Raw genomic sequence first — 23,049 nt, forward strand, 5'->3', positions numbered from 1 at the left:
TTCTGCGTTCTCGTTTGTTTAACCCACAGTCGACGGAGTGCCCGCCTGCTTCTGCAGCCTACTGGTGTTTTCCTGTGTGGTTTTTAGCTTGGTTTGGCTCAGCCCTGCAGTTTTGTTTCTGCCTGAGATAGCCTTCTGCACCTCACGGGTCTTCATTTTTGCATTAAAATGACTCAACACTACTTTGGAAGGTAGTTTTGAGCATTTCTACCAGTCCTGACGTATTATGGGCATCTCCGCTCCTGCCTTCTCCCCATGCGTAGCCCCAGCAAACACACGAGGAACTCTTCCCCGCACTTTCCCGGGTTCTTTGGGGGGGATTGGAAGGAGTGGGCTCGTGTAGTAAGTTATTCATCCGAGAAGCGGTTTCCCTTACCTCCGACGACCTTACCTCTTCCCCAGCCGTCAGTGCCTCCCCCAGCTTCTTGCCATTTGCTTTGCATTACGCGGGGCTCTGCCGTACTCTGGGAGCTCTGTGACTTCATCCGTTCCCCAACGGACTGATCCCTAGTTGATTTTTTGTGCATTCTCTGGAATTTTCTGAGAACGAAGAAGTCTTATTTACTTTCTTTCCAGTCTCTGGGTCTTTGGTTTCTCTTTCTTGCCTTATTACATTGACCCGGCTTCCAATACGACGTTAAAGATGAGCAGTGAGAGGGGGCATCCTTGCCTTGTTCCCAGGATTAGCGGGGACGCTGCCACTGGACATGACATTAGCTGTAGATTTGCCCAAGTAGAATTAAAATTCCTTGGTATTACAAGAACCGTTTCTTCTGCCCCTTTGGCCCCTGACCGACTTCACAGGTCAGCGTTTAATGAGTGCCACAAACTGCTGTAACTGTGGGCTACAGAGGATTGTCTTTGGTTTTCAAATATCCAGGCTGGCCGTCGCTAAGACGAGACGTATTCTATTTTGGTGGAAAACACCGTGGAGCGCATTAGCTCTTTAAAGGTCGTCGTGATGGAAACATGTAGCAGCGCGCGTGCACAGCAGTGCGCGTGCACAGTGACAGCCGAGCACAATCTCCAGCGTGACGCTGCCCTACTGGCCACTTGTCCAAGAACCAGAGGTTCGTGTCTACCAGCCGAGGCGTGGATAGACAGGACGTGGTGCCTGGCGTGTGGGAAATGGACTAGTATTCATCCACAGAAGGGAATGAAGAACCGGTCTGTGTGATAATGTGGCTGAACCTCAACAACCCCAAGTAAAAGCAAGCAAGTCACAAAAGGCTATGTATTGTAGGATCTCACATCAGTGAAATGTCCGGAATAGGCCGATCCGTGGACAGAAAGCAGACTCGTGGTTGCCGGAGGACGGCGTGCGGAGAGGATGGGCTGGGGACCTAATGAAATCATGGGCATAGGTTTCTGTTAAGATGATGAAAATGCTCTAAATTTAGGTGACGGTGATGCTTGTAAAGTCTGTGGTTATGCTACAAAGCTCTGAATCGGACGCAGGTGGACTTGAGGGTATGCAAATTTTATCGTCACGAGATGGTAAACACAAAAAGGACATAAAAGCTGAAGTGTTGGGGAATGAGCGGGCTGGAAACTGGTGCAGCTGGAAACCGGGGAAGGGGCCAGCCCGCGAGGGTTTTAAGAGGCGGTGTCTAGGACGGGGGACCCAGGGTGCTGACTTGGGGGAGGAGCATCTAGGCCTGGGGCTAGACACCATGCTGCCCCATCACGGACACCAGAATTCACAGGAGAGTTTGGGGCCAGGACACTTTTGAAAGCAGGTGACCGCAGCAAAAAAGTTATCACATAAATACAAAGACCTCAAGAAGATCCCAAAACTGAGCGAAACTGAGAACATTCAACTAGTGCTATAGAGAACGGGGCTGGAGGGAGCGGCTGTCTCCTCGTCACCAGAAAACTAACCCGTCCTTTTTTCCTCCCCCCACCTTTTCTTTTGCAGACGATAGCCTTCGCTTTCCCTCGGTGAGTACAGAACCTTTTCAATTGTTTTTTTTACCAGATGTGTGGTTAACTAACAACAGCAACAAATAAGTGTGTGGGATTTAATTGTTAGAGAAACATTATTTCGAGAGAGACCAGTCTGGTCCACGTATTGTAGGAGGATTTCATGCCTGAACTCGCTTGAACCGGCCTGTATCATGCCAGATTTGCTCCATCGTTTTGTGTGTGCGTGCCGCGCGTTTAAAATCCGGTTCAGCGGTGCAGGCTCCCGAGCGGGGCTGATGAGAACGCCGCCTCCGCGCGCTCCCTTCACGGATGTGTCCGTGCTCCCGAAAGGGCCTTGTTTTCTCCCGCTGCGCCCGTGGGATGACCTCTAGGAAACACAGAGGTGCATAATCGCATCGATGGTAACTACCTCTTAAATTGATCTGCTGTGGGAAAAACCTGCTGAAAAGGAGCTTTCTGGATTGCACTTTGGGTTAAAACAGAAACAAAAACAACCATGTCCTCGTCACATACTTTTACGCCTTTTGAGATTGGGCACCATTCCACAGCCTTGACGTCGCAGCTCTCAGCAAAACAAACCCCGCCGCCTCTTTGTGTTTTACTCCATCAGTTTCCTGGTGTGAAGTTCCCCAAAGAGGTCGAGGGAGGGAAATCGAAGAGCTTTGGAAGGGGTTACAGCATGTGGGCGAGCAGCGCCTTGGTGCGTGGTTTATGTGCTCCCCCCAGGAGCGCACCAGCACGTACACGGCCAGGAAGTTGGGTTTCCTACGTGCATCACCTTGTTTGGCGTGCTCTGACTCTGTCCTGAATTATTTTAAGGTCAGCGGGTCACTGTCTGGCTTTGGCTGGCCCCCTCAGTTGCTGTCGTGATGCTGTTCCCTCTAGGCATGAACGCTTGTAGTCTCCCCGGTGTGATCAGATGCATTTGGGGTGTATGACTGTTGCGCCCTATCTCAAAGGAGTGCAAACACAGTCAGCGGTTTATCAACAGAGAGAGAATGGGAAAGGCTCCGCTGGCCACCTGCTAAGCTAGTTGTGTTGTCCCCGTTCTCTATCACGTCATCATTGGATGTTAGTGATCTTGATGGCCTGATCTCTTTGGGCATATGTCCACCATGGGCTCCAAGAGGAGGAATGTTACTGGGATAATATTCCTGGATGAGACTTAAGTACAAGAAGTCTGCAATCCCTTATTGCCTCCGAATCCTAAGCGAGAGGAGTTGCCTCATCCATACCGGTTTGGAAAGATATTGAACATGCTGCTTTTCTCGAGCAGTGACTCCCTTTCCTGCCGGAATGAAACACGGGAGGGTCATGCCCCACAGTCTCCTCTTCTTCCCAGATACAAGATCTCGATTATGGTCTTTAAAAGCATCTGCCTATTGCCTTCCTTGGCTTTCTGCTCAGCACTGGCCCCTCCGCACCCGGTCTTGCCCTTTGCCTGTTGGAAGGTTTCCTGTCCTCTTGGTATCTTGGCCCATAGCCTGGCCTGTCACTCAACATAGGGCCACCCTTCGCCTCCCTTTTAATAGGACAGTAAAGTTTGCTTTAGGAAGCTGTGAGTTCTTAAGTAGAAAGTGCTTCTTATTTCAGGAATTTTCTCTTCCACGTGAGCAAAGGCTATCCCAAGCATGCCCCCCCTTGTGGTGGCTACCTTATTTGACACTTTTGTTTGGAACCTGCTGCTGGGAGGAAGGGGTGGAACACCACGGTGATCTCAAAGCCTGTGGCAATTTCATTGCTAATCATTTGAGCTTTGTTCCAAGAGCTTCACGATTTCAACTCATAGAAAGGAATTCATTTCTAATTGTAGGGTTAGAAACCGGCTTTTGAGTCCATTAGAATGAAATAAATAGCTCCCTTTGGGCAGGGCAGGGGAGAGTAAGGTCCCTGAAGCTAGCCACTGTCCCAAGCTGCCATCAGCAGGTGACGGACGCGCCATGGGGCAGGAGCCCAGGAGATGCCTTCTGGGTGAACACGGGGACGTGTGGGAGCCCCCGCTGCGCCCAGCCAGCAGTCCTTTCTTAGGGTCACTGTGAGGGGTCAGTGCGCTCACCCCGAGTCAGCGGTCGATAAGATCATAGTAACTAACACCGTCACATAATTAAGGCTGTTGTTTCTGTTTCGAGAAGGCGTTCAACTGCGCAGCAACGTATATGCCATTACTGCAATGGGGACCCAAAGGTGTTCTCTTCTCTAGCAACCATCTCTGATTCTTCATTGAAAAAAAAAAAGGTACCCCGGGGGCACCTGGGTGGCAGTTGTGTGTCTGAATCTTGGCTCAGGTCATGATCTCATGAGACATGAGACCGAGCCGTATGTTGGACTTCTCGCTCAGCATGGCGTCTGCTTCGGATTCTCTTTCCTCTCCTCCTCCGCCCCTCCCCCTACTTGTGCATTGTGTGCTCTCTCTCAAATAAATAAATAAATAAATAAAACATTAAGAAAAAAGCCATTCTATGTTAATAGCTGACCTTAAAAAAAGAGAGAGTCAACTTTTTACTCTATAACTGGATTAAGTGGGACCTTCTTGGCATGACCAACCACCATTCTCATGGTTTTCTGTTGTTTTGCCTTTTTTGTAGTATGTAAATATGGACCTGGGAAGGGACACTATAATTTATATCAACCATCAAACATAACCAAAGTTCCTTCAACTAGTGGAGACTTGCAACTCTGCAGGTCTCAGTTGCATAGTATTTAAATTAGGCAATGGGATGTCAGAATTAAGAATTTATGGGGGCGCCTGGGTGGCTCAGTGAGTTAAAGCCTCTGCCTTTGGCTCAGGTCATGATCCCAGGGTCCTGGGATCGAGCCCCACATCGGGCTCTCTGCTCCTCGGAGATCCTGCTTCCTCCTCTCTCTGCCTCCCTGCCTACCTGTGATCTGTCTCTCTTTCTGTCAAATAAATAAGTAAAATTAAAAAAACAAAAAACGTTTAAAAAAAAAGAATTTATGTAAGACACGCAATTAAGGTTTAAATATCTTTTCCAGGCTCTTTGAGGTCTTATATTGTTATACCAAAGGGTATCCACCAGTAAGTAAAATTAAATGATACTGTAACTTGACTATGTCACTTTGGCTCATGGAAATACCAAAGGAATAAAAGGCAACGAAATTAAAGTGCTGATGTTAACAGTGAATTTAATTTTAAAATTGGCTTAGAACATTCCGTCACTAGCTGTCTCCTCCTTCAAGATCCGTCCTTCCTCCTTTCTCAGTTTCAACATGTGTGATTCTTCTCTTCGAAGTCATTTATCTTCCTTGGTATTGATTCCAGTGGCCACCATGGCATGAAAAGAGAAGAATCCAAAGGTTTTGAAATGTTTGGCAAGGCAGAGAGCAAACCGCTCAGAATGTGCTTTCTAGCCGCCTCAGCTAGGGCTGAATTTCTGCAGGTGAACCAGGGCATTCTTGTGTTGGTTTCTGAGTCTGCAGAAGGAAAATGAGAAGCTTCACGAATGATTTGCAAAGCACAGCACAGAAGACTTGAAAACGTTCTCAAATATTTGATCCCTCTTTCTTGCTTTTGCCCTGTTCTTGAGTTTTTATTAGCATCAGTGGATCCTCTGGGTTTCCCATTCGAGCAAAATATGTTTCTCCCAACAGCGAAGGAGTTACTGTCCTGTAACCGACGTTGGAAGACGACCGTAAGTTGGAAGAACGCCTCTGGACCTGCTGGTGACAAACGGATTAATCCCGCCTTTATTTCCACTTCCATTTTCCCCCAGGAAAGTTTCAACATTCTTCCAAGAAGTACCTCCTCCAGGAGCCGACTAGGTAATCGTTTGTCATATAGCAAAGCCACGGATATTAAGCTGTCACAGTTTCCACTTAGAGGAAATAGGAACACAGCTTTTCTATATAAGCTCCCGGCTCGCCCCTGACCTCCTGCAGACCCAGTTCGGAGCCGGAATTCTTCGAGAAATCCTTCTCCAGCTGACAGGAAAACATGGATTCTCTCGGGCCACGATGGCTTCCCGGCGTCGTCCCAGCAGGAGAAGAGGTAAAGGGAAGCTGGAAGGGGAGCCTTCTCGCTTCGTATTTAGGTCGTGGTTGTCCATAATATGATTTCTAAGGCATTTAAAAATTCGGTTCAAGGAAGCATTCATTAAATGAACATTTGGCAAGCGCCACAGTGAACTCTGTCCAGCCTGTGCAGGAAATCTGGGATTTAGGCTTCAGGAAACTGTTTAATGCACAGCAGCCTGGCCAGGCGGTAGCCGGGGACAGTGGACAGAAGCTGGCCGCCTCGGGGCCGGAGGGTTGTCTGACTGCCAGGAAGCCAAGGTGAGGTCCACCTTTTAGGAAAAACAGTTATTGTTGACTGGATGACACATCCCGATCCCACCCAATGAAAGTTGGACATTTCCTATTTTTATAACCAAGCCCACCCCCTTCACTCTCCTTATCAGCTGGATTTGTGAAGCAGCATTTCAGTTAAAGTGACGCGGTGAGAATCTGGCAGTGCCTGGTCTGCAGGACCGTGAGCTGCTCTTCCAGGAGCTTTGGTTCAGGTTTATGGGGGGGACCGGCATTCTGTGTGCGGTTTCTGTTGCAGGAACAGACAGCGTCCGTGCCCACTGCCAAACCAGTGGCATCGGTCACACAGGGTCGGGGGAGAGGGACAAGACGAGAAATGTAGAAATCCCTTTAGGTGCATGTCTCGGACCCCCAGGCACTGGAGTCAGGAATGAGGGCTGTTCCCCACTGGAAGAAACATAGACCGATCCGCATTTGATCCGGCAACCGCCCCCCCACCCCCACCGCCTACAGTCCTGTTGACTAGGAGATGTCCCCATGTGAATCAGGACAGTGAGCCACAGGAGGAGAAATCCTCCTGATCAAAGATCGCCCATTCATGGGGCGCCTGGCTGGCTCCGTGCGTTAAGCCTCTGCCTTAACAGATCCTGGGATCCTGGGATCGAGCCCCGTGTCGGACTCTCTGCTCAGCGGGGAGCCTCCTTCCCTCTCTCTCTCTCTCTGCCTGCCTCTCTGCCTACTTGTGACCTCTGTCTGTCAAATAAATAAAGAAAAATCTTAAAAAAAAATAGATTGCCCATTCGACGTGACTTTTTTTTTTTTAAGATTTTATTTATTTATTTGAGAGAGAAAGAGATAGCTAGAGAGAGCACAAGTGGGGAGGAGAGGGAGAAGCAGACTCCCTGCTGAGCAGGGAGCCCGCCGTGGGACTCAGTCCTTGGACCCTGGGATCATGATCTGAGCTGAAGGCAGAAGCTTAACTGACTGAGCCACCCAAGGTCCCCCGAGGTGACTTTTGAACAGCTTAGTATGCTACAGAGTTTGGCATAAAATATTTAAAATGTTGGAAGATAGAAGATCTCTGTGGAGTTGCTGAACAAAAGTATGTCTCTGAGTAGCTTTTCTTCTTGTTTAGAATGGAAATGAGCCTAAGAGACAAACCAAACAATTCGGATCTGAGTTATTTTAGGGAGGGGCTGACTGGGTTCTAACAACTTGGAAAAAATATGTGGATGGTGTTTAACTGATTTCAAATAACCCTAGCAAGATTGGTGTGCTCTCTGAAATGATAGAGATTTCGTGTTCGAGTGCTGTCTATAAAAATGTGCTTAAAACCCCCATGGTACCACGCTGCTGCTGAGAAAGGGATTTTCTCAAAAACGTTATGTTGGTGGAAATTATTATTCACAAAAACAGGACTTGATCTATTTCCTGTTTTGCCTGATAACTTAAATGCCTTATGCTGAAAACATAAATTGCGTTCATAATCCCGCGCTCATGCGTGTAGAGCACTTTACAGTTTACAAGTCGTGCTCAAGGTCATTGTTTCGCTCAGACCTCCGAGATTCCTGGGGGTGGCTGGGTGTTCACCCTCTCCTCCACCTTGAAGCTGACAGAGACCCAGGCGGGCTGGGAGAAGTGAGTTGGGAGGACAGTGGCCCCGGACTCATCAGCCTCCAGGGCAGCCTAAGCTGTGCATGGGTCCCTCTCAAAGCTAAAAGCCAGGCACCTCTCATTAGCACCACCCACAACGAGGAAGCCGACCTGCCGAAAAGAAAACGTTTTCCATTTTGAAAAATATCATTTTGCAGTTAGGCAAGTAGTAGAGAACAGTAATAAATAAGGACGTAGCCCATGGGTTCTGCAAACAGGTTGCCGGTCGATAATTATATTTTGGAACAACTTCATGATCATTTGAGTTGATCTTGGCCAGAGTTCCAAATGTTTCCGCACGTTATCTGCTGACCAAATCGAGTTTTCTAATCTCTCTTCACACACTTGCCAGGCTTCCTTTCGGGACAGCGCGGGGTTGGTCCGTTCCCTCCGTGAGCATTTATCGGGTGTCCCCCGTGGGCTCATAATTGTGCAAAGTCTTGAAAAATGAAGTGGTAGGTCCTATCGCCAGTAGGACCTGTGTTTGAGTCCTTTCGGTAGCAAGTGTAATTGTGTGTTTTGCACGGGAGGCTAGGAAAGGATTGGGCACACACAGTGTAGTTCCAGAAAGCTGAATGACTTCGACGCGTCCCTTTGTGCCCTGAGTCATACCTTCTTTGTCTCAAAAATAAAGGGCTGGTGAGAATTTGTTAAAGGCCCCTTGCAGACATAAAGTTGATGTTCTTGGAGGATGCCTGTCTGGATTTTGAGTTAATACAGAAATCGCCCTAACGTAGCCACTGCTGTGAATCAGCCAAGCCTGGGTCAGATACATCCATCGCGTTTCCTGCTGGGAGGAAGTCTGCACCTCACGGTGTAAATGTTTTATAATCTTCGCCGGAAAAGAAAGCAGCAAAGAATTGCTCCACTCCTCCTGCAGCCAGAGGAACAAGGAACCTAGAAAGGAGGGTTTTATGAATGGGGAAAACATTGTTGAAAAGCAGTCTTCTTTCTGTGGTGTTGCTTACAGGCACGAAGTAAAAACTGGGCACCCCTGGGCTTCGATTTTAAAACCTCCGCAGAAGCAGTGGGTGGTAACATACAGGTACCTTCTCCCCACTGTCCTGAGATCCATTCCGGCAAACGGTACTGGGGGCCGTGTGATGCTCTGCTCTACCTGGAGAAGGGATTCACCGGGAGGGTGGTTTGCTGGATCTTGTAGGAAACCATGGAAACCCCCAATGCCAGGTTGTCTCCTTCTCCTGCCAGTCGTCAGCAGAAGGCAGGCTGGAAAGTGCCGGTCGCAGAGACGAAGTCAGGGTGCTGAATGTAGCCAGTGTGCGCCAGATCACACTCAGAGCTATCACTGTTTCCAAGTCCTGTTTCTGGCTTCCTTCCAACCTGAAGTCAACACCGACATTCTGTTGTGCTGCTTCCTGTCGTGGGTGGATTTATTTAATTTTTAATGAGTGATTCACAGCCCATGGCTGTGTGTTTTCCTCCTGCTGAGAATGAAGACCTGTTTCTTTTAAAAATTACTTTTGCTGTAATCTGGGTAACGTGGTGCTCAGCATGTTTGAGACAAGCGGACACGGCGCTGTGACGCAGGGAAGGCATTTCGCCTCCCCCGGGGCTCTGACGGAATAACAGTGATGAGGTCATCCCATGCCGGAGGGAGTTCTCGGTTAGAGGACGTCAGACCTCACAAAACATCCCCAAACCCTCCTTTCCATAAAAATGTTTTTAAATGCTGTGTAGCTGTTTTGAACATTTTTTTTTTTTCATGTTGCTACAAATCCATTCCACTTGGAAAGCCACGTGGTCGGTCTCCCTCCCGGAGAGCCCAGGAACATAATCAGTTTCCACTCGGTCAAGCTTCCTCCCTGTCCGCCTGTTTACTCCAAGCGGTTCTGTCCACCCAGCTGGGCTCACGTACCCCTTCTGCTCCGTAACCTTAATGGAAAATAGCACCGGGGGTCATCCTGGCGGCCAGGGCTGTGGAGCTCCTCTCTCAGGGTCACTCCTGGCCTCAGTGCTTCTAGCCCTCGGCAGCTCAGCCCTGTGCCTGCAGATGGATGGGGCATTCAGCCATCTACATGAGCGTGTGCCCCACACCCAGCCCCCAGGGCCCCAGTGTGGGTTTTGTGTGTGAAGTCAGGAGTCCGAATACCGCTCCGATATTCAAGGACCTCACCGGAAACCTTAATACTGCATCGGAACTACAAATACCACATCAAGAATCCAAGTACCAGCCGGTTATCCAAGTACCTCTTCTAGAAATTCGGGCATCATGTCAGAAAGCTATGTGTTCAACCAAATCCCAAATACCTGGTCGGGAACCCGAGGAGCTCGTCCGGACATCCGTCATATGCTGGGGCACAGAGGAGTCCTCACTTGTCACTAGAATGTGTTGGCCCCTTTCTGAAATTCATTTGAAAGGTAAAAAGAAAAAAAGTGACTTTTATTTCAGCTGGGCTTTTGTGCATTTTAAGGAAATTTCTTCGTTGTACAAGTCACAGTGTCCCTGGGAAACCCGAACCAGTTTGGAACTGGCCCCGGTCCCGGTGTCACAGGCCGGGCGGGGCTGTCAGCGGACTCTGGAGGAAACTGTTCCTAGATGTTTCTGATCCCGATTCCGGGAAAGACAGAGAACTGGTGTCAGTGGGGGCTCAGCGATCCCGGTGGGAAGTTTCCTAAACCCACAGGAAAGGGCTGTCTTGGAGGATATGATTAAAAGAGAATTAAATCCTCATCTTGGGAAACGAAAAGTCAAATTAAGAAAACTGCCTGATGAAGCCCCCAGTTCGCCTGTGGAAAACGCAGAGTTCTCGCACTCCTGTTTTCTACTCTCTGTAATTTGCAGACGAGGTCTGATGTCACTGAAACTAGCGCCTGGTTGGATCCTTTGCAAAGGGACAGAGAGCAGTGGATTTGGCTGCGTGCCCGCCAGTGACCTGTGGGTGGGGCCCAGCAGCTCGGGGACATCGGTGTCCTGACTTGGATCCCCAGGCGTTGCCCAGCACCCAGCAGACACCCCGACTCTACGGATGCTGGTGAAGGAGGGGATGAACGGGTGGTTGGGCAGAGGACGTGGGGGAGAGCAGGCAGTCAGCGGAAAAGAAAATGCCAGCTTTGCACCCTACACAGCGCCTGGGGGGCACTTAGTGTGCATACAGCCAGCCGCGTAAGGTGCTTGATTGCTTGTTCAAAAAGCAGGACAAAAAGGTTTTTCCTTTCTTCCGTGGTCTCTCTCTGGACTTGTCACGCTGTTATTTCTTTCTTTCTTCTTTTTTTTTTAATCTTCTATTTAATGTTATGCTCAGTGGGGCATGTATAGACCGTCTAGGCCGTATAGACCCTCCCTGAAGCCTGAGACTGTGCCCCTGCCCCTTGGTAGGGAGGTGACTACTTCGGGGCTAGGAAGCAGACAGTCAGGAACCTATCCTGGAGAGGTGGCAGAGGCTGGGCCAGGTGCGACGAATGCTCCAAGCCCCTGGATGGGGCACCGTTGTCCCATCAGACTGCACTAAGCAGAAGCTCAGAGAGAAAGTTAGTGCAAAGTGGGCGTGGAACCCCATGCTCTGTGCCCTTCTGAGTAGCGGGCTCTTGGGGACGGCTCTGGTCTCACACCCCCGAAGCAGGCTAGCCACAGAAATGATGGTCAGAGCACTGGGATGTTCTCCCGCGGATTTCGTAATAAGGGGCTTCTGTTCCCAACTAGCACTTCAATTCTCTGAACCCGTCCTTCGATTCTGGGAAGGTGTGTCCTCCCCACCTGGGGCCAGCCCTCCTCTCTGACTCCCAGTCCCACTTCGCTGCTTCCTGCCACCCTCTCTCCGTTGTCGTCCAGCACCTCGTGCTCCTCGGAACGGGGCACTGCCGCACTCGGGCCCCTGCTGGAAAAGGCACGGAAGGGAGCGCACAATAAGCATTGATAATGCTTATGTCACTTTATGTCCTTTCTGGAGCAGGTGGGTACAGCTAAATAAGGAAGACTCACCCCTTCCCCCCACCCCCAGCACAGAGCACAGAGCAGGGGTTTGCCACGACACAGCTGTGGCAGCCGGGGACGGGTTCAAACACCAGCTTGTCCTTAGCGGACTGCCCAACAGCAAAACAGTCAAGTGCCTTTTCTGGCCTCTATGGGAAGGGCTTCAGGGGGTGCCCGAACCCCTGAGTTCTCGGGGCTGGTGGATCAGAACAGCAGCACCCAATCACCCAGCCAGGGCAACGTGGATGGCCTGGATCCTGCAGGCGGGTTTGGAGCTGGGCAGACCCAAGGGTTTCTGTGGCTCCAGAAATAAAGTCGTGCAGTAGATTGTCATAAACACCTACGTGAAAGCCTCGTTCTCCTGTGACTCGGCGGGATCTGGCCGGTCCCTCTGGATGTCGTAACAGGACGACTAAAGGAAGCATTGCTTGGGGGTGTTGCAAGGCTGCTGAGCGCTGGAGGAAGCGGTCGGGTCAGGAGCCTCATCCTTCCTACGAGCCCCATGGAGCATTTCTCCCCGTGTTTGTGTTCGTGCTACACACGCACTCACACTGGAAGGAAAAATCCCAGACCACCTTGAACTAAATGGACTTGACCTCTGTTTCTCCAACGTGTGTGAGCATGAAGTCGGGAGCATTCTTGGAGAGTTCGGCGAGCGGTCTTCTCCCCCTGCGCCTGCCTTAGCTGACAGCCCGGGCATTAAAAGAGTCTCGTTTCTCTGGGGAAATTCATGTCATGGACTTCTTGTTGCCAGGAACCAGTGCAACTGGCTTCTCGTTTCAAGATGATGTAAATTCTCGTGTGTTATTCCCGGTGCGGACGTGGAGCCATGAATGATGTCTAATTACTTGGAGGGGAGAGAGCCTGTCCAAGAAGGACATGACATCCCAGAAGCTTCCGTTGCCCAGCAACGTGTCATTTTACCTGCGTGTCACCAAAGGCAGGTAAAGGGACCAAAGCCCATTTGATACTGATAGTGTATAAAGGGAAACCTGCCCTGTTGGAATCAGGGCTTCTGCTGCAGAAAGGCACCCGGGCAGAGCGGATCCGGGCAGGCTGGCGGTCGGAGGGCTGCGCACCGTGCGCACCACGTGAGGGCAGAGGGCTCGGTGGCGCCCCCTTCTTCCTGCACCACACTGACTTAGGAGTAAAGGATAGCAGATTGCTCAGGATTCTCACTGTACGATCTTCAGCTTAAGAATCTCCTTCCTGGGGTTCCTGGGTGGCTCAGTGGGTTAAACATCTGCTCAGGTTATGATCCTGGGGTCCTGGGATCGAGCCCCACGTTGGGCTCCTTGCTCAGCAGGGAGCCTGCTTCTCCCTCTGCCTGCTGTTCCCTTGCTCGTGCTCTCTCTCTATCTCCAAGTAAATAAATAAAATCTTAAAAACAAAAAAAAAAAGGAATTTCCTTTAGAAGCTTTCCTCCTGAGGCCACCCCTGTTTTTTTAGGTGTGGTCCCACAGTGTGGAACCCAGGTCCGTGCATTCCCGTCCGTCCAGTCCCCCCCCTCCCCCCGGGATCCCAGCTTCCACTCCACGCCTCGTTGCCCGTGAGCAGCTCAGTTCACGAAGTCTCTGCTTTCCTTGGGAAGGAGGACGCAGAGAGCCGCTGGGACAGCTCGGCCCACACCCTCTCAGGCTCTGAACTCACACAAACCGTCCACTGCGTCCTGGGGAGGGGCAGGGGTTCCTGTAAAAGGAACCACCCTCTTTCTTCACGGAGTGGGTGTTGCAAGAAGCGTGTCTATTCATTGTTGCAGCCTAGGCTTAAGGCCCCATGACATTCTTTCCTATGTAGGGAGAGTTTTCTTTCTGTTCCTAAAACAACAAACCTTCTCAGCTTCAAGCCTGGCCAATCTTAATAGAGTCGTGGAAAAAAAAAAGACAGAAAGAAAATAAGAGAAAAGGTAAAACAAAGCAAAAACCAACCAAACAAATCAAGGGCATTGGCGGGGAGGGGGGATGTCATGGGGAGAAGATACCTAAACGCATAAATAACCTGACTCAAATTCGGGTTAACCTTGTGATTTGGGGCCAAATTTAGATTTGACACTTTCCTTGAAGTTTGGCTTTAGTTAATTACCAGCTTTTCCAAACAGAGCCTCTGAAGTCCAATCCAGGTTATTTCTCCCTTTTGATTAATAGCCAAGCCAACTCTTAAGACCATTTGTAGTAAAAGCTGAGGATAGCCAACTGCTGGCTCAGTGTCGCAGAGGGTAAAGCCCTGAAATCCACAGGCTCCAAAGGGAGGTGTCCACCTCCCATTTTCAAGGCCATGCCTCCTGTCCCTGCTCTGCTGTGGGGCCGTCAAGGGATCGATGCCTTCTCCCTCTAACCTGGAGCCTCAGGGCACCAGCATCCGCAAGTTCAGGGGGACTTCAGCATGTGAATAGAACCTCCCTTGTTTTGTGGAAGCCAGACCTCACAGTTAGAGACCTCGGGAATTCACTGCCGGGCAGGGGTATGTGTTTGTGTGCATATATGTGTGTGCGCGCTAGTTACAAGGAAAACCCACGTGGGAGCTGCACGCATCGCCGACCTCAACCCTTGCTTCAAAAATGAACATGGCAGAGGTCCAGTGAACGTGACCTCCCAACCAGGAAACATTTATTTTTGGTGATTTCGACTTATATTACTTTTGGTTTCTGAGAAGCTCTTCTGGGGTCATTGGAAACAGTAAGAAATTCCTCCAGCAATTAATCAAGGGGACTACATCAAGGTAGTGTGAGAGGTTTCTGCTGCTTGTTTTTCATCTCGCCGCCCTGGTCGATGCTGGGTGGTGTGCAAGGACGCCGTTGGCTGTCCCCATCCATCCCACCGCGAGAGGACGTGAGGAGTTCCGCTAAGTTTTACGTAGCCAGGTGTTTGTTTTCCAGAAAAACCTGTGCCGTGTGAAACAAATGGTTTAAGTGTGTGGTATGACTGTGGTGGGAAGCAGTTGAGCACACAGCCGCGATGCTGCAGCATCTCCATGGCAACGGGTGGAAATAATGGCCCCCTTGGGGAATAGGAGAGATCTCAATCGTGTCGCCGGCGCGTTGCGCTGCCTGTCTGCAGGAGAGATGGTTTTCGATGATTGTCGCAGAAATTCCTTATCAACAGAAAATGAATGAGAAGCGGCGTTTTCAGAAAATAAATGGATTTACCGACAACTAACGTGATCCTCAAAGTCACCGAGGACAGCGAGGCGGAGATCTGAGAAGCTGATGATTCTGGGCCAACCCTGTCCCGGTAGCTGCTCAAGGACCGTCCCTGCCACACAGAACACACCTCCGGGACTGTTGCCGGTTTTCTCCTTATTGGAGGCAGACGCAATTGGGCATTCATTGGAGGAGAGTATGTAACTCCCTCGCACAGTCCTTGCCCACAGCGAGTACTCAGCAAACCGTACTGGAAATCAAATTCCCGGGACCGAGCGAATGTCAGTGCCTGGGGCTGGGCAGAGGAATTGTCGTCGTAGGAAGAAAATAAAGTTAGACATTGCAGCAGACCACTGTTCCACGTCGTGGGCCGCTTCGGTGCACCCGTGGGAGCATCCGTCTGCAAGACTAGACACGGCGTTACACCTGTCCGTGCTCATGTGACGCCGACACGAGGCCCCCCCCCCCCCCCCGGGAAGGGCACTGTCTTTAGGAAGCCGCCGCTTTCCCAGGGATGTGGCCCAACCTGCAGATTGTGAAATCAAGCAGCTTCCACGGTGTCACAGGGGAAGGAGAACTCGGTCAGAACAGGCCAGCGGCAGGAGTTTCTGTTTTTCAGCTAACACACGAGAGAGTCGTGTGGTGGGTACGTTTCCCTTTTTATTTTAGGAAGTGCCGTGGAGGAAAGCAGAGATATTTTGGTATGAGAAGTTGACTCTGCAAAGCTGCACCGTCGCCTGAAATAGACTTGCTCTTTGGGCCGAGCTGAGAACTCCAGGATGAAGGAGCGTTACCTTCCCGCCCTCTTTGGGAGAAAAGCCTTCGTAGCTAGCGTGTGTGCCCATGGGCGTCTCGCTTCCGTGCCCGAGCTCCGGTTGTATTGCGAAATGCATCTGAAAGAGCTTTGAGCTCTCGTTCTGCCTCGAAGGAGCCCGTTTGAAAGTGTAGCATCAGCAGTAACTTGGGAGAAGGAAGCGTGCAGCGTGGGGGCTGGTGACTGGGGCTGCGCGCTGTCCGCTCCTCCCGGCGGCCTGCGGGCGGTGGATGCTCTCCCGGCCTCCGCCCTGCGAGAGCTCAGTGCACCCCTGTGGGCTCTGCTGCCCCGGCCCGCACCGCCGCCCGCCAGCCTGGGTCGTGTGCCGCTTTTCTTACTGATTTACTGTAAGCTGGAAAAACCCAAAAAAAGTCACTATGCTTCCGCGATTATAAATTTATTTTTAAGTGTTTATTTCAACGAGAGATGAGCGAGCTCTCCTGTCCCTTCTGCCCTGCTGGATGTTGGGCTGTGGTTTCTGATGACTTGGCCTGCGTGCCGGCAGCCACCAGCCTCCGAAGGAGAATTCCAGAGGGAATACCGCGTGAGGACTCTGTCGCCTCTGGCCTCCGCAGGCCGCATGTTGATGCTCACCTTGTCAGCCAGGGAGACGCCAGAGCTGCGGACGTGGGTTTGAACACGGTGACCCCCTAGGGGCTGCTCAGAGACTGGCTGCTCTGTGAGTATCCACGGATGCGGAATACGGACGGGAAAGGGGATTTCTGGAAGGTTCCTTCTGTCTCTTATTGGGGCTTTGCGTTATTCTCCAATAGCTTTTTTTTTTTAGATTTTATTTATTTATTTATTCGCCAGAGGGACAGAGAGCACAAGCAGGCAGAGCGGCAGGCAGAGGCAGAGAGAGAGAAGCAGGCTCCCCGCCGAGCAAGGAGCCCAATGTGGGACTCGTTCCCAGGACCCTGGGATCACGACCTGAGCCAAAGGCAGAGGCTTTACCGACTGAGCCACCCAGGTGCCCCTCTCCAACAGCTTTTTTTTTTTTTTTAAAGATTTTATTTATTTGTTTGACAGACAGAGATCACAAGTAGGCAGAGAGGCAGGCAGAGAGAGAGAGAGAGAGGAGGAAGCAGACTCCCTGCTGAGCAGAGAATACGATGTGGGGCTCCATCCCAGGACCCTGCTGAGATCATGACCTGAGCAGCAGGCAGAGGCTTAACCCACTGAGCCACCCAGGCGCGCTCTCCAACAGCTTTTAAAGTTTAATCGCTCATGTCGTGACTCCCCGGTAGTTCAGGAATGTCGCGGCAGCTGTGTTCTGGGCCCCGGCTGTGTGGGAGGGTAAAACCGTCTCGCCGGCTCGTAAGATGTAGCTCCGCGGAGACGGTTGCTCAGCAGTTTTGTCCAAATGATTCATGCCAGCCGTGTGCCTTCCTGCTTCAGACACGGCTGTTGGACGTACGGGCACTTTGTCCTTCCCTTGAAATCGAGTAACCAGAGGTACCTGAAGCAGGAAAAACAGGCTTACAGTTTGGACGCGCATCTTCCAACTGGCGTGAAAATTATGAAGGCATTTTAGGAAATATTTGACCTGAAAGCAGACTAACCAGTAACTCGGAACATTATCCCTGAAAGCTGGAGGAAGAGATTTTCTCTGCCCGCGTTTCTTTTCTCTTTGACTTCTAAGCAGGCAGCTTGTGGTCAAAGGCTGAGTCACAGCTGTTGGCACACGTTCGCACAGAGACCGTGCGTGATAAACACGGTTTATCAATTTCGAGTAATTTATCAAGAATTACTTGTCAGTTGTAAATCTCCTCCCTGGATAAACCCAGATACGACTCACCGAGGAATTATTCTGGAGACGCACGACGGGAAGAGCTTTCCTGCTGGGGGGCTGACAGGTGGCATTCTGCTTGTTGCTTTGTTTCAACCGGTTGATCCCGGAACTTCCATCTTTCCTTGGTGTCCCCACAAGTTCTGTCCTCCTCTCAGAGGACACCAGTCATCCCCATGTTACCCTCAGAATGCCACCAGCACCGACCCGGGTCCCTGCCCCCAAGCGCTCAGCCGTGCAGAACCGCAGCATGCCCCAGGAGGGGACCGTGCCCGGTGACGGGACGTTTCTCTGCCAGCTGCCCTCGCAGCCCAGGTAGAAGGGGCTCCCTGCCCATCTGGGCCTCCACACAGAGCAGGACAAATGGGAACCAAGTTCACTGTAAATATAACGTTGGCTTTATCTTGTTTGCATTAGAGAGAAGCTTAAACTATCTTCTGTTGGAAAGTCTAGAGGGATACTGCCTGGGCTTTGTCCACGGTGGGAGTGGGCTTCTGTCACCTTCCCGGCAACTATGAGCGTCCCCGATTGCTCCTTGCTACGGAGAAATCTGATTGGGTGCCTGTGCCTGCGTGTGTGCTGGGCAGGGAACAGCATGTAGAAAAAAGGGACACAGCGCGGCGTGGATGGGGGGAGGGAAATTCTTAAGAAGCGTTCGGTTTTGCGTTTGCTTGCTTTCACCTTGGGGGGCGTGGGTGCTGGTGTGCTGGAGGAGGGCCTGCGGTGGCTGAAGCCCGAGCTGTCTGTGTGGAGTGTTTTACCCCAGGCAAGCTGGGGGGGCGGGGTGACGGCGGTCTCAGGAAGTTTGTATACGGGTGGCCCCTGCAGGACAGCTCCAAAGGGAAAAGCATAGGGAAGAGAATATCTGAGGGAGGACATTGAGGGTGGACGTCACTGCCTGACTGTAGGGCCTCCTGCGATAGAAAAGGGTCTGGCGGGGAAGGAGACAGTGATGGGGCCGGCGGGCAGGAAAACTCGGTAGTATCAGAGCCCGGGAATGCAGAGGAACGATGCTTGCTTTTGCTCATGGTCGTCTTCCCAACACCGGGCACCCTGCGCGGCACACAGCAGCCGTTCTGAGAACATGGGAATGAACTACAGGACAGGCAGCATCCACTCGTTCTTGCAAGATCTGGGGGTCGTGCGTCTTATGTATGACGTGTTCTGTCCCTTTACATACGCCACGCACATGTACCCACAGAGATGTGGGCTTCTCCAGACCCTGGGTTCAAGTCCTGGCTTGTCGCTTCCTCGCTGAGACTTCATTTAAAGCAGTGACCAAGGGGCCAAGATGAGGCTGTTCTTCTGATGCCCTTGACCCACCACTTGCCTGGGAGCCGACCCCTGGCAGCGTCGCTCCGACTACCGTGCTTATCATATCTGCCCTTCGGTCGTCCCGAGGACACTGGAGGGCACTGATTTGTATTTCTTTGGGGAACAAATTTTTAAAACCAGCCATGCTCTGGGAAAACAAACTTTCAAAAACGTTTTCTAATGCATTAAAGAATAGGAGCCCTGTCGATTCCAAAACACGCTGTAAGATTTGTGTTTTAAAACTCTACCTTGTTATATCCATCCTGATTACGGCACAAAAAAAAGGTGGGGGGGAGGGAGAAGGAAGTGGCCTAATAAGGTCAGTAAGCAGTTTTTAAGTGTAAAATAATCTTGAATAACTGGAAAATTAAAAGGACATTTTACTCCGTCCGTGTGTGGCATCTTGTGAATGGACATAAGGCGCTGGCTTTCTGCCAGTGTTTTAAAATTGGAGCTAAAGAAATGCGACCTAACTTAATGCGTATAAATGTTGCCATGTAACTTCTAATAATGAGTGTAATTTGCAATGCAGGCTCACCATGTAATTTTGCACAATGGGACCCGCAGAATGTAGGACTAGTATTTAATCAAGAGAAATGATTAATACGGAAGAGGGAAAGTTTGCAGCTCGGAAGCCTGCAGGGGGCTCCGTGCGCCCTCTGGGACCCCCCGCATCTTCAGCAGCGGTTCCAAGGCCTCACACACCGCACCCCAGTGTCCGCCCCATCCCCCCGACGAACTGTGAGACTGCCCCACATCACTGGGTGCTTCTGTGGGTTCCCGTGCCTGGAAGGGGAGGATACTGATGGTCCCAGTCTCTTATTCTTGTAGTCGGGGATTAAAGGGGTGAATGACGGAAAGTACTAAGTACTAAGTACTTAGCACTGAGTAGACAGCACTCAACGGATATGCTGCTTATTCCCACTTCTCAAGTGTTCTTGTCCATGAGCATCTTGGAAGCCGAAGTGGAGACTGTGCCTTTTATCCCAAACCACATCTGTCCTTACTGAGATAAGATTCACGTAACAGAATATCGGCCATCTTAGAGAGAACGATTCAGGATTAGTGCACCCATAACGCTGGGTAACTACCAACTCTATCTAGTTCCAACACGTCGTCCTCGCCCCAGAAGGAACCACCTATGCCCTTTGTAGTTTTCCCCTCCACCCAGCCCCCGGCAACCACGAGTCTGCGTTCGGTCTCTATTAATTTACCTCTTGTGGCTATTTCATATAAATGAAACCATACGATCTGTGACCTTTCTGTCTGACTTCTCTCCCTTCACAATATATTTTGAGTATTATCCATGCCCTGGCGTGTGTCCATACTTCCTTCCTTTTCATGGCTGAATAATATCCCATCGTATCATAGACCACACACTCGGTTTATCCATTCATCCACCCATGAACGTTGTTTTCTGCCTTTTGTCTATCGTGGATAGTGCTGCTAGGAATTTTTGGCTACAAGTTTTGTTTGAGCACCTGTTGTGAGTTGTTTTAGGGATACACCCAGGGCTGGGGTTAATGGGTGCCACTGAGACTCTGTCTACCTTTCTAAGCGGATGCCAAAGTTGACCTCGGTGGTTGCGCCATTCTGCATTCCCGTCAGCCGCGAATGAGGGTTCAAGTTCTTTCACATCCTCACCAACGCGTGTTTCTTCTTTCTTTCTTCCTTTTTTTAAAAATTATAGTCACCCTATGGGTGTGAAGTGGTGGGTGTTTCCCTACTGGTCAGTGTGCATTGAGTGTCCGTTCTTGGGCTTGCTGGCCATTCTTTGGTTTTCTCTGGACACACGCCCACTCAAGGTCTCCGTTCGTTGTTTTGACTTAGTTATTTGTCTTGCTGCTGTTGACCTGTAGGTGTCTTTATGCATCCTGGAAGCCAGATCTTTACCGCATATATATCGTTTGCAAATATTTTTCCTGTTCTATAGGTTGTCTTTCCCCTTTCTTGGTAGTATCCTTTGATACACAAAGTCCTTGATGGTTTTCTTTGGATACTGAGCGAACCTGTGAAAAACTTTGAATCACAGAGGAAGAAAGTCTTTCTCTTCTTTAGTCTCCTCCTGCCTTCCTCAGACTCAAAGAGAGGTTCGCTTTGGGTTCAGTGTGTCTTGAACATCTCTGAAACTGCTAATCCACCGCTTTGACAAAAGGACAGCAGGCTTTGACCCAAGAGCCTCCGTTTGACTGCGCACCTTCCTCCCCATCCCTGAACTGATTAATTGAGGTCCTCACTGGATATGGCTAGGGCGATGCTTTTCCCACTTACACTAATGAAAAGAGTTCTTTTTAAAATACACATATTTAGTTTTTTGGGGAAAAAAATGAGTGAGGGGTGCTTGGCTGGCTCAGTCAGAGGAACATGCAACTCTTGATCTTGGGGTTGTAAGTTCGAGCCCCGCATAGGCGTTATTACTTAAGTAAATAAAACTTAAAACAAAAAAAGACAAAAAGAAAAGAAAAGGAAGGAACAGAGAAATGAGTGAATGCTGTGACTGCGACAAGCTTGTGAAGGTGGTCAGAGAACTCAGCTGCTGGAGGCCCCAGGGGAGCCCCGAGCAGGTGGCAGGTGAGGGCGTGTAAGGCCCAGCAGTCTGGGGACGGGGCCCAGAGCGGACAGACTGCACAGAGCAGGCTCGCTGTTACCAACTCGTCCTTGCCGTGTTCTGGGACTCGTAACAGACTCTGTGCTTCCGTGTTCCTTCCTGACGCCTCACTGCTGTCGGGTGAGAGGAAGAGGTCTTGTCCTTCAGAGCACAGGAGGGTGTGAAGTTTGCCTGAGAGAAGAACATGGTGGGACGTGGTGACTGACGGATATGGGACATGAGGAAGGAGGAGAGTCCGGAAGGATCTGGAAGGATCTGGAAGGATCCCAGAGCCAATGAAGGGAGAGACACGGGCAGACAAGAAACCGGATGCATTTTAAGAAACCTTTCTTAGCTGTGGGGCTGTTGTAAGACATTAACGCAAACTTGGTGGCTTAAAACAACAGAAATGTGCTCCTTCAGAATTCTAGAGGCTGGAGCTGTGACACTGGGAGTCCGCAGGGCCACGCGCCTTCGAAGGCTCCATGAGGGACTCCTTCCGAGCTTCTTCCAGCTTCGACAGCTCCCGGTCAGCCCTGGGTTGCTCGGCTCGTGGCTGAATTGCCCTATCTCCGCCTTGTCTTCACATGACCTTCTCTTGGGGGCGTGTCTGTGTCCTCTCCTTTCTCCCAAGGCCACCAGGCGTTCGTTTTAGGACCCATCTGAACCCGTCGTGACCTCATTTTTATTGAACTAATTACATCTGCAGAGACCTTATTTCCAAATAGGTCCTATTTTGAGGTTCCAGGTGGACATGAATTTGGGGAGCAGGGGGACGCAATTGAACGCATACAACACCCATTGCTGGTTGGTGGTTTCTCCTCTTCCCCTGAAGGTCTTGGGGTGGTGATAACACCAGTGGGTTTCCTGAGACCAAGCTGAGCGCGTCCACCTTCTCCCTGGAGTCCTGGCCTCAGCTGGCCCACACCACCGACCTCCCCGGCTGCAGTTTCACAGACGGAGGGGAAGGTGGATTTTCACGGGCAAGGTTAGATCAGAGCACAACAATCAACCCCAAGGTGCTTCTTAGACACTATGATAACTTCGACATGAAAATCACTGCATAGTCTACATTTCTTTCCTCCTGTCTGAGTCAGATGGAAATTAGGAGGTTTACAGTCTTTCGAGCTTGTTAAATTATGTTTACATAGCTTGTAGATGCAGATAAGAAAGGAGCAGATTTGTGCCGTGTTCGTCCCGGGTAGCGTCTTCATCGAGAACTCCCCCATGTGGTGCGGGGAGGCTTCTTGACGCAGGGCTGCGATCCCCCCGCTTCTGACTGCCTGACTTTGCCGGCTCTGGGCTGCACCAAAGGGGAGGTCAAGAAACACTTGGGTGGATAAAAGAATGAAGAAAGCCTACTCCAGGACCCTCAAAAGGGGCCTTTCTGAGCCCCAGAGACGGTGTCAGGGGCCATGAAAGAATCTTCCACCAAAAAGAGCATTTCCAGGAGGGCTCTGCCCGTCCTTCCTCCCTGCTGTCCTTGGATTTCAAATAAAAAGGACGTTCCTTGCTGGAACAGGTCTGATACGGCTGATGTCCAGTCTGACTGTTCTTAAAGAGGTCAACCTTTATTTGAACTGAACATTTCTTTTTTTTTTTTTTTAAAGATTTTATTTATTTATTTGACAGA

The 23,049-nt window shown here is 50.6% G+C and overlaps 1 protein-coding gene across 5 annotated transcripts in view; it reads left to right on the forward strand.

Moving 5' to 3' along the window:
- Positions 1-23,049, forward strand: part of PTPRE (protein tyrosine phosphatase receptor type E) — a 151,810-nt gene that overhangs the window by 57,313 nt on the left and 71,448 nt on the right. For 2 of the 5 annotated variants that reach the window (XM_046026419.1, XM_046026420.1), the window contains exon 2: positions 1,919-1,941. The exons of 1 other annotated variant lie outside the window; for it this stretch is intronic. In XM_046026419.1, coding sequence (XP_045882375.1) covers positions 1,919-1,941 — 23 coding nt within the window. Of the gene's footprint in view, positions 1-1,918; positions 1,942-5,911; positions 5,933-15,533; positions 16,406-23,049 lie in introns of those variants that run through there. 2 more of the 5 variants (XM_046026423.1, XM_046026421.1) reach the window with 2 other exon arrangements.

The sequence above is a fragment of the Meles meles genome, chromosome 13, assembly GCF_922984935.1.
Source record: "Meles meles chromosome 13, mMelMel3.1 paternal haplotype, whole genome shotgun sequence".
NCBI lineage: Eukaryota > Metazoa > Chordata > Mammalia > Carnivora > Mustelidae > Meles > Meles meles.